This window comes from Arachis hypogaea, chromosome 2 (genome assembly GCF_003086295.3).
Source record: "Arachis hypogaea cultivar Tifrunner chromosome 2, arahy.Tifrunner.gnm2.J5K5, whole genome shotgun sequence".
NCBI classification, from domain to species: Eukaryota; Viridiplantae; Streptophyta; class Magnoliopsida; order Fabales; family Fabaceae; genus Arachis; species Arachis hypogaea.
In genome coordinates, this window is record NC_092037.1 from 88,149,149 (window position 1) to 88,165,449 (window position 16,301).

At 34.2% G+C, this 16,301-nt stretch overlaps 1 protein-coding gene across 1 annotated transcript; it reads right to left on the reverse strand.

The window, feature by feature from the left end:
- Positions 1-625: 625 nt before the first annotated feature.
- On the reverse strand, positions 626-14,885 carry LOC112749664 (disease resistance protein RPP2A-like). Its single transcript, XM_025797991.3, is given in 9 exon segments — positions 626-1,605; positions 1,905-2,834; positions 8,629-9,092; positions 9,095-9,329; positions 10,033-10,314; positions 10,458-11,559; positions 12,072-12,532; positions 12,890-13,940; positions 14,259-14,885. Coding segments are annotated over 9 exon segments (5,901 nt in total). The 5' UTR covers positions 14,756-14,885; the 3' UTR covers positions 626-726.
- Positions 14,886-16,301: the final 1,416 nt, after the last annotated feature.

Consider the following 16,301-nt stretch of genomic DNA (forward strand, 5'->3'; position numbering starts at 1 on the left):
ACATGGTACAAACCTATACCTCTTTGAGAAATGAGAATTCAGTTTGTTGTTTGTCATCAACAAAAAGTCAAAGCAATATATTGTTTCTATGTTTTGACCTAGAGTTTTCTGCTATGGGTTTTAACTTTTACAAATCACTTAAATGATGAAGTTTGTTCTGACCAAAGAAAAAAATAGAAAAAAAAGAAGATAATCGATTAAGTTTGTTGTGCCTTTCTAGATCTCAATGTATAAGACTAGAAGTATTAGTGTGCCTTGCATTCTTCAAGAAAAACTGAGGCATAAAGTAATTCGTCGGTTCAGATGTTCGAAATTACGAATTTTGAATGTTTGAAGAAAATTGAGTAATGATTAGGAGTTTTGTTTTTGTAGAAAGAATGGGAATTTAGATGAGAGCTTGAGTGATTATTGGTATGAGTGAGTGAATGATGTCAAGACCTTTTATGTGTGAGTGGAAACAATGGTGAAAGTTTTCACAGTTGAGAGCAAGAGTGAATGAGCAAGGGTTGGAGGAGGCACTGGTGTTTGCGGTGACCAAGAATTGAGTGGATACAGGTTTCCTTTTTTAATTAAAGAAGAATGGATTGGTGCAAATGAGTGTGCCTTTAAAAATTGTCTTGAGCCATTTCTTAACTAACTGTTATATATATCAGTTTGGACCAACACAAGTCTATAACTTTTTTATTAATATTAAGTGTTCTAATTATTACAAAATTGAAGAAAATTCTAATGTCTAGTGTTTCCAAGAAGAGCTTGCTTCAAAACGGCTAGCTTCCTCTCATAATGCTGCTTTGACAACTCAGCCTTTCTGAATGCAGATTCTGATTTTTTGAGAGTGCTCACAACCTCTTCATTCTCTTTTACCAAAGTTTCCAGTTTCCTATTGATATTTACAGATTCAACCTCACAACGTTCCACAGTGAATTGTAACCTATTCCTCTTCTCATGCAATGCTTTCAGTCGCACCTCCAATTCATTGATTTCTTTTGACATCTCATGGACCCTTTCTTTTCCTTTAGAAATTGAAGAAGAAAAGTGTCCCTGCCTGGCCTTAGCCGCTTCTAACTTCTCTTGAAGTCCATTCTTTGAGTCAATTAATCTTTGATGATTGTCTAAAACTTCTTGAGCAGATGGAAAATCATTGAGAAAACGTTCATAGAAATGCCTAATCTCAGTAATCAAAGAGTGAAGATCTTTAGGAATTTGTGATGACTCCATTATTTGGCCTAATTGAGCCATGGATCCAAGAAGTTGATTCTTGATGTTAACATCTCCTACCAAAGCTTGTAGTTCATTATCCAAAAGAAGTTGCATTTTCTGAAATATTGAAATAACGGAGAGACTTGGAACTTCCGGTGATCCAGAAGTGGAGTACAAAATGTAGCTATCTGACAATGCTTTATCCAACTCTGCAATAAGCAAATCACAATCTTCATCAAGCTCATCTTCTTCTGCAACCATCATAGGTATTATGGTGGTGACTGGTGATGCAGGATTAACACAAAGATCCGTAGCTGAATGGGAAATGCAGATTGTTTCATGTGTTTTCTCTACTGTCTCCTTGGTCAAAGTAAGATCAGAATCTGTATTTGAACCAAAAGGAATCTGTACAAGGTAGTAATTAAATAATTAGAAAAAAAAAACCAATAATTCGGGATTTAATTTTTAAATGAGAGTGTATCTGTAAACGTTTTCTAAATAAAAGTGTTTCACGTTGATATAGAGTGGTTCAATAAAAATGCAATGCATTAACAGTAACTACATTCAGCTATTTCTTGAGTGTCTTTGTTTGACAAGAATCAATGTTTTATACATTTGATTAATCCAAATCAATATTTAAATCATTCAAATTTCCAAATCAAGTTAAAACTATTCTGAACCGATATACCATTTTCCTTTCATACCTGAACTAAGGGAATAAGTCCTTCAGATTTTGAATCGAAACTCATGGTGGTTGAAATGGCTTCAACTGGCTGTCTTTTTACCAGGGCAGCAACATTGAGATTATTATTTACATTTTGATCTCCAATGGCAGCAACATCATCATCATTATTATCATCTGCTAATAGCATATCATCAACACTTGAAGCACTTGCATTCATATCAGTTGCTGCTACATAATTAGCACCAAGACCATTAGTACTTGGTGGCATGCTATCAGTACTAGAACTAGAAGCATGTCTGTTCAGATTGGTTATCGTATCATCATCAACACTAGCAACAGTAACATCATCCTTATCTTCTGCCATAGCATCAACACCAGAAACAATTTCACTCAAAACAGCTACCGCTTCATGAACACCAAAAACAGTTACATCTTCATCGTCATCTGTTGCAATGATATCAACACCCAGAGCGTTTCCATTCACATCAGCTACAACAACATCACCAATAGAAGGAACAATATCAACCTCATTCCAGTACTGTGAGTTTTTCTCAGTTGGTGGTTCTTCATCATATATGAGATAAACTATGGTCTTCTTCACAATGAACCCAGATCCTAAAGCAGCAATGACCTGCACTGTGTCACCAGGTTCTAGATTTGACATTAAGGTCAACCTGTCTTCATCTTTGAATGAAGCTAACTTATCTCCCTCATATAAGTTAGATGTGTTCTTTGTTTGATTTATGATACGCACATTTTCAACAACAAGACCGTCTGTTGTTGTGATGCATGTGGAAGAACAGAAAATAATGCGCAACATCATAGACTTCAAGTTAGGCTCATTCGTTTGAGGAACTTGAAATTTCACCAAGGAACCTTCACCACTGAATGCTAACAAACCCGGATTATTGTTGTCATAAGGGATTAGGTAATCTCCAAGCTCATTGTTCTGCGATTTCAGTGCACAACTATGCTTCACAATTCATTCACTAAAATATATTACATTTAAGATTTAACAATATAATAATATTCTAACAACTTTGGAAGTTGTTCTGACTTCGAGAAAATTTAATAATCAACCATGTGTAAAAATATGAATTCGATATTCACTAAATATACACAAATGTACATTAAATAATTTGTTTGCTCACTTCTTATGTTTAAGAAACACTTTTGTTAAACACTTTTTCAGTCCGATATTTCTTTCTTTCTTTTTTTCAAAGATAATAGGTTATATTTCATTAATTATTAAATAATGAAATACAAAGATGTCCAAAAGCAGGACAACATAATAAAAGGTGGGGATTTCCCAAAAATACTACACTGAAGGTATTCATCCAACGGTGCGTGGTCGAAAAACGAAGAAAAATCTTAAAGAAGAAATAATGATAAATCAAATTGAATGCATCTAAGAGCTTGTCTCATGGAGATGACGACTTAAACTGGGAGTTCTTTGGATTTTACAGAGCAACTTGACAGAGCTTGCTAGAATGGCAGACGGCATAGAAGTAGAACCTTCAAAAATCAACTGGTTGCGAGCTTTCCAGTAGTTCCAGCAAATGATGGCAAGCAATTGAGGATTACGGTCAGCATTCTTCAACGGGTTAAGTATCTCTGTTGATGCAGTCCACCATGTCCAAAAATCGTTAGAACTCTAAGGGGGAAGACAGTCACGAAGATAACTCTGAGACCATACGTCTTTAATTCTAGAGCAATCGATCAAACAATGAGTGACTGTTTCCGTTGCTTCATGACAGCAAGGGCATATTGGTGATATAGATGGGATGCGGTGATGAATCTGAGTAAGCACCGGAAGTCGGCCATGGAGAGCTTTCCAGATAAATAGCTTAATTTTGTGAGGCAAGTTCAACTTCCATAGATCAATCCACGGCTTTTTCTGTTGCATATAATTAGGGCAAAGCTCCAGAGGCAGATGGTAAAATAAATAGCCAATTCTGTAACCTGAAGCTGTATCATATTGCTTGGATTTGTTCAAATCCCATTGCAATTTGTCCCTACTCTGCTGAATTTTAACTGACAAAATTTTGTTTGTAACGTCTTGGGGAAATAGTTCTTGAATGAGATTCTGATTCCAATTTCTATCTTCAGTAATTAGATCTTTAACTCTTGGAAACAACTCAGAAATAGCCTGTCTATTTGGCATATCAGAAATCATTAAAGGATACGGAGGAGGCAGCCAAGGATCCTCAAAGGTTCGGATATCCTCACCAGTACCCACAGCCCAATTAAGACCTTTTTCAACAATCTTTCGGCCTTCCAGTATGCTCCTCCATCCCCAAGAAGGTAAGACTCCAATTTCTGCCGTTATAGCATTACCATTGCTAAAGTATTTACCTCTTAAGATTTTGGATAATAAGGAAGTAGGCTGTGTTACAAGTTGCCAAAACTGTTTGCCTAAAAGCGCCATATTTTGGATTCTGAGATCTTTAAATCCAAGGCCTCCTTCTTTTCGTGAGCGAGTCATAGTGTCCCAGCTAATCCAAGCCATCCTCCTTTCAGAACCTTTTTGTCCCCACCAGAACTGAGAAAGTAGAGAGTGAATTTCCGAAATTAAACCATCAGGCAACTTGAAGCAAGACAATGTATAAATAGGAATAACTTCTCCCACTGCCTTAAGCAATACGTGTCTACCACCTGACGAAAGAAGATTGCGCTTCCACCCTTGGATTATTTTCCGAACCTTTTCTTTGATCATACTAAAAGAAGCCTTTTTCGATTTAGAGACTGTAGAAGGCAAACCAAGGTATTTATCCTGAGCCCCAATATGATTAATATTCATAGAGTTAGCCAGTAGTGTACGAGTAGTGGACAGAGTGTTGTGGCTAAAGAATACAACAGATTTATTAAGATTTACCCTCTGGCCACTGATGCTTTCATAAGAATTCAATAAATGCAGGATATTTGAACATGCTTCAGGATTAGCCTTATAGAATAAAATGGAATCATCAGCAAATAGGAGGTGGTTGACCTTGGGACATCGCCTATGTATCTGAAGACCCTGAATTAGTCTGTTTTCTTCTGCCTTGCATAGCAAGAAGGAGAGACCTTCTGCACAAAAAAGAAAAAGATAGGGGGATAGAGGATCTCCTTGTCGAATACCTCTATTTGGTTTGAAGAAACCATAAGGTTGTCCTTCCACAATAACAGAATAAGAAACAGTTGTCACTAATTCTCGAATCCACATGATCCATCGAGAGTCAAAACCAAACTTCTCCAATATAAACCAAAGAAAGTGCCATTCCACCCTATCATATGCCTTACTCATATCTAATTTTAGCGCCATTTCATTTTCGAGACCCCTTTTTTTGTTCTTCAAGTAATGCATACACTCGTGAGCAATTAGGATATTATCAGAGATTAATCTGCCTTTAATAAAAGCACTTTGCGTAGGGCTAATTAGTCTATTCATCATACTCTGAAGCCTATGTACAAATACTTTGGAGATAATCTTGTAAAAGAATGAAGATAGGCTTATTGGTCTTACCTGAGTCATATATTTAGCATCAGAAATCTTGGGAATAAGACAGATCTGAGTGTGGTTAAAACCCTTTAAGATTCTGCCCCCAGAAAAGAAGCTCTTAACTGCTCGAAACACATCACCACTAAGTATGTTCCAGAAGCTTTGAAAAAATTTTGATGTCATACCATCATCTCCTGGGGCACTTTGAGAATGAATGCTAAATGTTGCGCATTTCACTTCCTCCATAGTCACTGGTCTTTGAAGCCTACGGTTCATGTGAGCTGTAACCTTAGGTTCAAAATCAGTAAACAGAGGTTCAGGGTTCTCATGACAAGTGGAGGAAAAGATGTCCTTGAAATAAGATTCAACCACAGAAGTAATACCAGCATTTGAAGTAGCCACTTCACCATCATTGCCAGTTAGTTGCCAAATTCTATTCCTTCGGGTTCGATTTCTAAATTTCTGATGGAAGAAAGCCGTATTCTGATCACCAGATTTGAGCCATTTGACTCTAGACTTATCTTTCCAATAAGATTCCTCATTTTGCAATGCTTTTTCAAGTTTGTCCTCAATTTCTGAAATGATGTCGCCTCCATGAATTCCTGCTAAACGAAGTTCCTCTAATTCCGACTGTAGTAAATCAATCTCCACCTTCGAATTAGATCTGTGTTCTTGCTGCCATTTGACAATCTTATGCCGACAACGCTTTATTTTTTGAGTTAGGATATACATGGCTGAACCATCAATCTGTTCATGCCAAACCTCTCTAACAATCTGCCATATTTCATCATTGGAACACCATCTTTCTTGGAATTTGAATCGGCATTTAGATCTCTCAGTTCTCGAATTAGAGTCTAGGATAAGAGGGGCATGATCCGAGCCTGATTCTGACAGTCTAAGAACCGTTGCATTGGGATAGAGTTGCTGCCAATCAACTCATACCAGGAATCGGTCCAGTCTTTCCTGTATCAACTCATCACCCCTCCGTCTATTTGACCAAGTGAATGGTCTTCCGACCATACCAATATCAATCAAGGAATTATCATCAATAAAACTATTAAAGGTTTCAATAGAAGAAGGAGATTTAGCACCCCCACCTTCTTTCTCCAATTGATTAGAAATGACATTAAAATCCCCCATTAACACAATCTTACCATCGAACTGTTGGGTGACTGAAGTTAATTCAGCAAATTGAGCCATTCTATATTGATCATTTGAACTGAAATAAACACCTAGAACACCATAGGGATCATTAGAACCAGCTGTCAGAACTGATGCCGCAATAAAAAATCTACCATGCTATAAAATCTGAACAGTGCAACCATCCCTCCATGCCATTGCCAAACCCCCTGATAATCCATCCGGATCTACAATAAACCATTCCTTGAAACCACAAGATCTTAGTTTTCCTTCAACTTCGAGATTGATTTTTTGTTTCACAGATAAAACCAACCTCGGGGGAGTAGGATTTGCAAATACCTTTAAGATTGTGGATTGTCAGGGGTCTCCCCAAACCCCGACAATTCCACGAGAGCAGTTTCATATTTCTTTGGGTGCCACTTGAAGGTTGGCACCCTCCACCGTCATAACAATTATATGAGGGTTCTGCGTCTCTGATTTGTTGTTCATGGTGTAGAGAAAATCAGAATTGGTATTCAATGATTCCAAAGAGACATAAGATATATGGAATGAGTGAATTAGAAAATGGAATGAATTAAAAGAGCAATGAATTGGGAGAGAAAACGAAAATTAGGGAGTTAAGTGAAAAAGAAATTAAAAAAAAATAAAAAATAGAAGAAGATGGAAAAGAGTTTGACGAAGAAAAGACAAAGAAAGGTGTAACCATAAAGGTGGCGCAGTGAAACCCTAGCAGAGCGTCGAGCGCTAGATGAGGAGTACGTACTCCCACGGTGAGAGAGTAGTAGTCCGATATTTCTTTCACGTTATCGAGTTGTTAAAATAATATTACTTATCAAAATATATTTATATAAATTTAGATTCTTTCCACGGTTTGAGTTAAAGTTGAGGCCAATTCTATGACGACTATAATTTGGTAAATAAATTTTATCTAACTTATTTTTTATAATAAATTTTATATTTTTAAAAATTATTTATTTTTATATTTTTTAAATTAAATATAAAAAATATAGGTAACTAACTCAGCGTAATCAATTTTTTAAATTTTACAAAACGTGCACCCATTATTTACATTGGGCCGTTCGTCTTTTTCCTTTTCTTCTTCCTCTTCCTTTTCTTCTTTGCCAAATCCGCCCTCCGCCACACACGTAAGACCACATCACAACCTCCTTCCGCTGACCACCCCGGCTCCCCCACTCACAATGCACAACGTTTCTGACCACCACGACTCCTTCCTTGCGTCGCACAGCCTCGTCAACCACTCCTTTTGCTTGGATATTTTTTCTCATAAGTTTTGAATGTATTTTTTCTTATGTTTTGGATGTTTCATTATTTATTTTGGATTTTATATAATTAAAAAAAACTATACTTTGATAGATCAGAGTCGTTAAATAATCTAACAGATTTGATTAAATTATCATCCAACGATTCTCAATTATCAACTTCACATAAAGTTTACTGTGTAGTTGAGTTTCCACCTTTTTTTTAATGTCTCTTTTATTAAATTTTAAAATAATTTTGAATATTTTTCTTTAGATTTTGGATGGTTTTTTTAATTACGTTTCGGATAATTTTTTTATTATGAATTTTTAAAATAATTTTAAGATTTATAAAATGAATTTTAAAATTTTTAAGATGATTTTAAATTTTTAAATGAATTTTTTGAAATTTCTAAAATAATTTTGAATGTTTAAAATAAATATTGAAATTTTAAAAATAATTTTATAATAATTTTAGATGTTTATTATTATTGAATTTAAATATTTTTTTAGATTTTGAATGATTTTCATAATAATTTAAATTTATATTTTTTCTAAAAAATTAGAAAAAAATACTAGTTCGCCCAAATCTACAGCAGAATTGATTAAATATTTGATAGGAATGATTATTTCTATGAAATATATATGGTAAAAACTCAGGTACCGTTGATTTCACGTGAAATTGATACTTAAGAACTGTTAGATGATTTGACTGTTTTGACTAAATTTTCATCTAACGAGATATCAACTTTATCTGAAGTCGACTTCACCTGGTTTTCATCAATATATATTTGTAGTTTAAAACTAATTCTTTTCCAAAATGGATATAATCAGATGAAAGAGTACAGGGAGAGGGAGAAAGAAACCTGTGAAATGGTCTTTTGAATTATCTCTGTAAGTGAGTTGTCCAACCCCATTTGAATCAAAAGGAAATTCGAAGATATTGATTCAGAAATATCCATCGACAATAAGTCATTGCACTTTGCCACATTATTGTCAGTATCCGAAGATAGATCTCCAACAATATGAAGCCGTGGATTGCATTTTGCCATCCGTGGACTATTTGTTAGTAGTGTTACATCCATGAAAACAGTTGATGAAGAGCCCGATGAACATTTTTCCATAATTGCAGACAACATATTAGTTGGAGAGGTCCATGACCAAAACATGACTAAAGGAATCACATCACGTGCCATTCCTTCGTAGCCACCCACAGCAACATATACCATGTTTCTTAATTTTGATAGCGCATTGGGCACTTGTATTATGCCAGTGTTATCTGCTTTTAGCACTGCCAAAGATTCCATTTGTTCCACATCTTCCTCGAGATGATGAGAGTTTCAAGAGATTTCAATTTGTATATGCTTCTTGGAAGTAAAAGGTTTGTACAACCTTCTAAATCGATAAGAAGGATTTTCTCTAGACTTCCAATGGTGGGGAAAATCGAAGACAAATTTGTACAATCTTTGAGTACTAACTTCTCAAGATTAGGTAAGTATGAAAAATCTGGGGTTGTTCTCAAGTCGTGAGAATGACTAAGATTTAAAATCTTCAACTGCCTTAACAACTACAAGAAAAGAAAATTTCAAAACTTACATTAGAATAATACAATGCAGGCTTACGAATTATGCATACACGTTAGGAACAACCACAAAATTCTAAAGATAATTAAGAATAGCTTTGATATCATTTTTATAGTTTTTTTTTTCTTTATGTGTTATTAGTCTTGGTTTCTAACAGGAGAATGTGAATTTTTGAGATGCTAAAACCGGATACGTCACATAACAACAACAACAATGAAAAGCTTATGAAATTAGGAAACTAGCTTTTATTTTAGATAGAACTTGTAAACAAAGAAAAGCAACCATATAAGATATAAAAATGTGGGAGATATATAATATTTATGTATATAATTGTCTAAGTTTTTTAAATAAATTATAAATTCAATGCAATTCAAGTGATTTATAAATATAACAAGAACCAATAATTAATTTTTTTTATCATTTTAATTTCAATATAGAGGTTTTCAATTCCAACCATGCTATGTACATATAAAAATCAACTAACAAATCAGTTCTCAACATAAAATACATATTAAAATATAAAATACGATGAAAAAACTTAAAAAAACACATGTATTTATATAATAGTGACTAATTGTTGACATGCACAACATAGCATTTTTGTTTTGATTCATGGATTGTAGAGTTAAACATTCCCGTAAAAATTGATTAACGAACGAAAGAGAAGATTAATCATAGAATTCAGACCTGGGCCTCCTTCCAAAAAACTTTGAGTTTGCTGTTTTCTAACTCAATGGAAATTATGTTTGGTTGATAGCAGTCTTTGGGTGTGTATGTCAGAGGAAATCCATGCCAACTCATCCATCTAAGATATCTTGAAACATGTTTGAACTCTCCATTAAGTTGTACACTGGCGAGTTGAAGCAATTTGAGTCTACTCATAGTCTTAAATGCTTCTGTACTCAAACAAATTGAATTGGTAGTTGGCAACTTCAAACTCAATCCCTTAACAGCTTTCAAATTTGTTCCCTAAATAAAATTGAAAAAAAAAAGGGAAAGGATTTGATATTAGTTGCTGGAAGTTAGAAACTGGCACGCATAAGTAGTAAAAGAGTTAGATTTCAACAAATAATCCTCGTTTCTTTTTGCATATCTCTCATACAATTTCATACCTCATGATTTTCTAATATTTGGAGCAGTGTTTCATTGTACCATATTCTACTTCGCTCTTCAAGTTCAGGTGATTTCTCACAAATTATTGCTCTCCCCATTTCTTGTAGCAGCTCATGCATTCCAAGCATATTATTGTTATCAACAGTTACAAGGTTTCGCTCTATTAGGACCCTGATTCCAATTTCTGCATGGAACCCACAACCATTTAATATCTTCACAACATCATTTCGATCCATCCCAATAAAAAAGCACGCAATGTCAAGGAATATTTCCTTTTCATTATCATCACTCAAACCATCAAAACTTATTTGTAGTATCTTCTGGACTCTATTGTTAGGGATTGATTTCAGTCTATCCAATGCACTCTGCCACTCCTTGATTTCCCTATCAAACAAATAGGACCCGAGAACTTCCAATGCCAGTGGCAATCCATTAGAATATTCAACTACATCTCTAGAGAGCTTAAAAAATTCATCCTTTGGATATGCTTGCTTGAATGCATGCCAACTGAAAAGCTCAAGGGATTCATCTGTATTCATCTTTTCTATGTCGAATGTGTGGTTAACACCGCACAATCTAAGAAGATGATCATCTCTTGTTGTAACAAGTATTGTACTACCTGGACCAAACCTATCACGACTTCCACACAACGCATTGAGTTGGTCCAAATTATCCACATCGTCAAGCACAATGAGTACCCTTTTAGTTCTAAGGCTTTCCATTAATGTTTGCTTCCCTGAATCAATATTATGTATCTTTCTTGTTGTTGATCTGAATACATCGTGAAGAAGTCGCTCTTGCAAGGAAACCTTTCCATTATCTTGCTGCCATGTTTCTCTAATGTTTAGGAGGAAGCTTCTGCCCTCAAAATTGCGACCAAGTTTGTTGAAGATGGCTTTGGCAATAGTTGTCTTACCGATGCCCCCCATGCCCTTTATCCCAAGAATCAGAACATCTTTTCTTTGTTGATTGTGTAATTTTTCAATCACCTTTTGCATACGAGATAGTACCCCCACTGGACGGGCTGCAATGAATAACTCTGTCTTATCCAGTAAACGACTAATATGCTCAACAATTCTTTTGATATCTTCACTTTCATTCCTATCAAATATATGGACCAGAGACAAGGAGCATATTATATCAGCATTTTTAGGTGCAATAATCGATAGAAAAGCATAGTTCTTTCAAGAAATTCTGTTTTTGAAAGGTCTAGAGTTTGATATTTGCTGAATCCCAAAAGAAATAAAAAAATAGTATAAAATAAATAAAAAAAGAAAATAATACCTATGTAAAAAATCAAGTAAACCCCAAAAGGCTTTTAATTGAAGGAACTTGTTACGAATATAACATATGTTAAACTGTTTTGTACTAGTAGTACATTAAAATTAAATTATTTATTTTAATATAATGAAATTTAAGTTTCATGTGCAGATATAATGTATTAAGTGTTTTGCACAAGAGAAATGCTAAGGAGCAATCATAATTTATTATTTTTTGTCATTACTTAATTATCAACTCAATTCTTTTAGTATAGTTCCTTTAATCTAATAATCCAACAACATACTGATGCTCAAAATCAATAAATTTTGATGGCCTTACAGCATTCAAAATACCTGGAGTTTATGACGGTAATTCCTGAAAAGTTACTCACTTCACGAAGATCTGCTCTCCAACTTTGCACCTTATCTTCTTCCACTGATCTTCGACTTATAAAATCTTCAAAGGCTTTGCCAAATTTACTTTGTTTCTTTTGATAACGCACATCTGAGGGATCTACTTCATAGAATATTGGAAAAACCACTTGACCTTTTGTTCTATGGCATACCATGATATTCTCAAGCTCTTGCAGGCAATATCTTGAATCAGCATAGTGGGTTGAAATAACAATGACAGAACATGCAGACAATCCAATTGCTTTTAACAATGAGATTGAGATCCGTTCTCCCCTTTGAAGTTCATCATCATCCTTGAAAACGGTAATTGAGGCATTTTGAAGAGATGCATGGAGATGTGAAGTAAATGTTGAACGAGTGTCCTTGCCTCGAAAACTCAAGAAAACATCGTACATCCTTCCCTGATGATGATGAATTTCCAAATGATAAATGATAGTGAGGGTAAATTGTAGACTTATCTAAGTGACTTGATATTGCTTCAACAAGATGCCGTGTTTGAAATTTTGATCTTTTCTATATATACATGTAAATTTATCTAGCTAAGATATTATTAATCATTTTTTAAAGTATAGTTAATTTTTGGAAGTGACTAACTGACTAAGGAAAGAAGAAAGAAGGATAATTAGTTTAATTACAAAAAGGAAAAGTATAAGCAAACCAATTTACTAATGCTTCTTTTGCTGCATTCAAATATCTTAAAATAAACTGCCATATACATTAATTGTTCATGAGAAAATAACACAGCACATAATATATACCTGAGCCTGAGTTTGAGATTGCTCTCTAACGATTTCTCTTCCCATATCTCGCAACAACGGATGCATTCGAACTCTGTTTTTGTCATCAAATGTTATAAGACTCTGCTCTTCAAGGAAACCAATTCCTGCAACTTTGCCAAGTCCAAAGCCATAATTTAGTGTTTTGAGTACCTCCCCGCTTTCCATGCCAATACAAAAGCTAGCTATATCAAGAAATATTTCTTTTTGTGTGTCATCATTTAAGTCATCATAGCTCATTTTCAAGACTTTGTGTACATCCGGATGGGGAAACCGTTTGAGTCCATCTAATACAGTCTCCCACTCTTCTATCGTCTTTCCAAACAATTGACAACCAATTGTTACAAGGGCTAATGGCAACCCCCCACAATATGCAACTACATCTTTTGCAAGTCTAGCAAACTCTTCTAAAGGAGTTGCTTGCGTAAATGCATTCCAACAAAGAAGTTGAAGAGATTCATTGTAATCCATTTCAGTCACTCGGTGCACATGATCAACTCCAACCATACAAAGCAGACGTCTATCTCTTGTTGTGATGATTATTCTACTCCCTGCACCAAACCATTCTCGACTTCCGCACAATGCATTCAGCTGGTCTATATTATTCACATCATCAAGTACAACTAATGCCTTTTTCGTGCAAAGTCTTCTCTTTAATATAGCTACTCCTGATTCAATGTTTTTTATTTTTATGCCTTGTAAGTCTTTACCATTCAATAGTTGTTCTTGTAGAAAAACCTGTTGGTTATTCTTCCACATCTCCCTAATGTTTGGGAGGAACTTTGGACATTCAAACATATGACAGTATTTATTATAAACAGTTTTGGCAAAGGTGGTTGTACCCACTCCTCCCATCCCCCATAGTCCAATTAGCACGACATTATCGTCTTTTCGCATATGACAATCTAATATTTGAACCACATCTTGCATGCGAGATTTTACTCCCACTGGATGCTTTGTGATGAACAACTCTTCCGAAACTAGCAGCGATGTTACACGTTCCACAATCTTTCCCACAACTTCAGCTTCATTTCTACAAAATTCAACCAGCAAAGATCTTAACGAGTACACTTTCTCCGGTGTGTACTTACAAATAACCAAATAATATCCAAAATTCCAAATAATAATAATAATAATAATAATAATAATAATAATAATAATAATAATATGTCATTTTACTAAACTTTTATTTTCTTTCTTTCTCTAAACTTTTTCTTTTCATCCAAATACACAACCTTTTCTATTCATTTTCTCTTGTGTAAGCTTTCTTTTAGCATCCAAACTATGCATACAGTAAAAACAGCGCTTCAAATTGTGAAAAGACAAAACAAACAAGCAGATATCGAATTACCTGTTGCTGCCTTTGTTGATTTCAAATCCGCCAATGTTAGCAACTTGAGTCAGCGCTGACCTCCATCTTTGGACTTTCTCAAGTGATGATGAGAGTCTTTCCTCATGTTTTGCAAAATCTTTTTCAAAAGAACCTCGCTGGTGGCGTACATATGTCGGATTGATATTGTAGTACACTGGGAGGACAATCTGACCTATGGTCGCTCTACACTCAATTATTTTCGACAACTCGTCCAGACACCATCTTGAACTAGCATAACCTTCTGACAGAACAACAACCGAAACTCTAGAACCTTCTATTGCTTGAAGTACCGTGTATGCGATCTCCTCTCCACTCATTAGCTCCTCATCTTCAGGGAAAGCATGAATCCCAGCATTCTTGAAACCTTGATAGAGAAATGAGATGAATCCGTGGCGAGTGTCTTGGCCTCGGAAATTCAGATACACATCGTACTTCCATGATCGAGTGGGGATTCGTTCTGCTGATTGGTAAGACATGGATTGATGGTGGATTAGTACGAAAACGAAAAGGTTTCGACGGTAACTTATGAAGAAACTCTATGATGATCTAAGGTCAACGACCACTCACCAATTGCATACGTTGCAAAGGTCATGATCATATGAGAAATTATTTTATGTTACCCACAAGGACTAGACTAGGCTGTTTTTTTAGTAATGGAGTATGATATCAGAAACACGGGTGTTACCAACCGGAAGATACCACGAATGAAAAATAGTGGCAAATTATATGATCGTGGTAATCACTTGCAATGTTTTGTATCTCTGTGGTTAAATTTTGTGGATTTTTTCGACGGTTTTATTTGTTCGTGGCCAACTTGAGATACTTTTCTCATTTACCACGAACCTAATGATCACCGTGGCGAATTCAAACGGTTTTCATTTCAAAATTTCGTCCTTAATTTGGTGTTTTTCTCCATCCCTTTTAAAATATTTTTATGCAGTTTATACTTTTTTTTTCAATTTTTATGCAGGCTTCTCCAATTTCCCAATTGTTAGTTTTTTCTCCCTTCTTCCTTTCTAGTGCTGCCGCTGAAAAATTATACTCTGCCATATCTCCAAAGTTTTGTTTACTTACTACTAATTATGCGCTGATTTGGTTAATTTTTCTTTCTTGATTTAAAAGTAATTTTTTTGTGTGGTTATGTTGTTCATTACTTTATAAAATCATATTGTAATATAATAAAAAAGACTAATTCATATACATACAATTTTACTATTTATATTTTTTAGTTGTCACTTTTTCTTATTTGTACTCTTTCTGCTTTCGGTATTTAATTACACAGTATGCATTAATTTAGAGACTTTAGTAATAAAATAAAATGATTCAATTAAAAATGAATGTTAAAATTATAAAAAGAATACTAAAAGAGTACAAAGAAAAAGTACATATTTATCTTTAACAGAATAACTCTAACTAATTCTAAAAAATAAAAAATACTAACTATGATTGATTGGAATAATAACTAATTTAATTACTCACTATTAATTTACGGCAATATTAATGAACAAAGTTCTAACTCTTAAAATTCAGAATATTAGTTTTATATTATATTTTATTATTCTATCTATTTATTAACATTTTATTAATTTAATAAAAAAATAAAATAAAATAAATTTTATGGAAGTTTAATTTTTAACTATGTACAAAATTTTTATTCTTTTTTAATTCAAAGGAACAATGGACACTTACCTAGAAGATCCGCATGCTCAATATACTCGATAGTTAACTGGTAAGTTCAACTTTCTATTCTAAAATATTGATCTTGGTAATTGCTAACACATTTCTATTTTTACTTTTAAATTCTGTCTCTAAATGGTTTTGATTGCAATCTGATATCTTACTTACTTACATAAAGCAATTGAATTGAAAGTTGTTTACCAGGATATATGTCTAGTAATATATAATATATTGATTGATGAGGAGTTTAATGAGATGTTTTATGTTGTGAAAATGAAAATTCAGCTTTATTGGGTATGCATTCTTACTTTTTTTTTTACATTAAACTATTATTTTAAATAATAT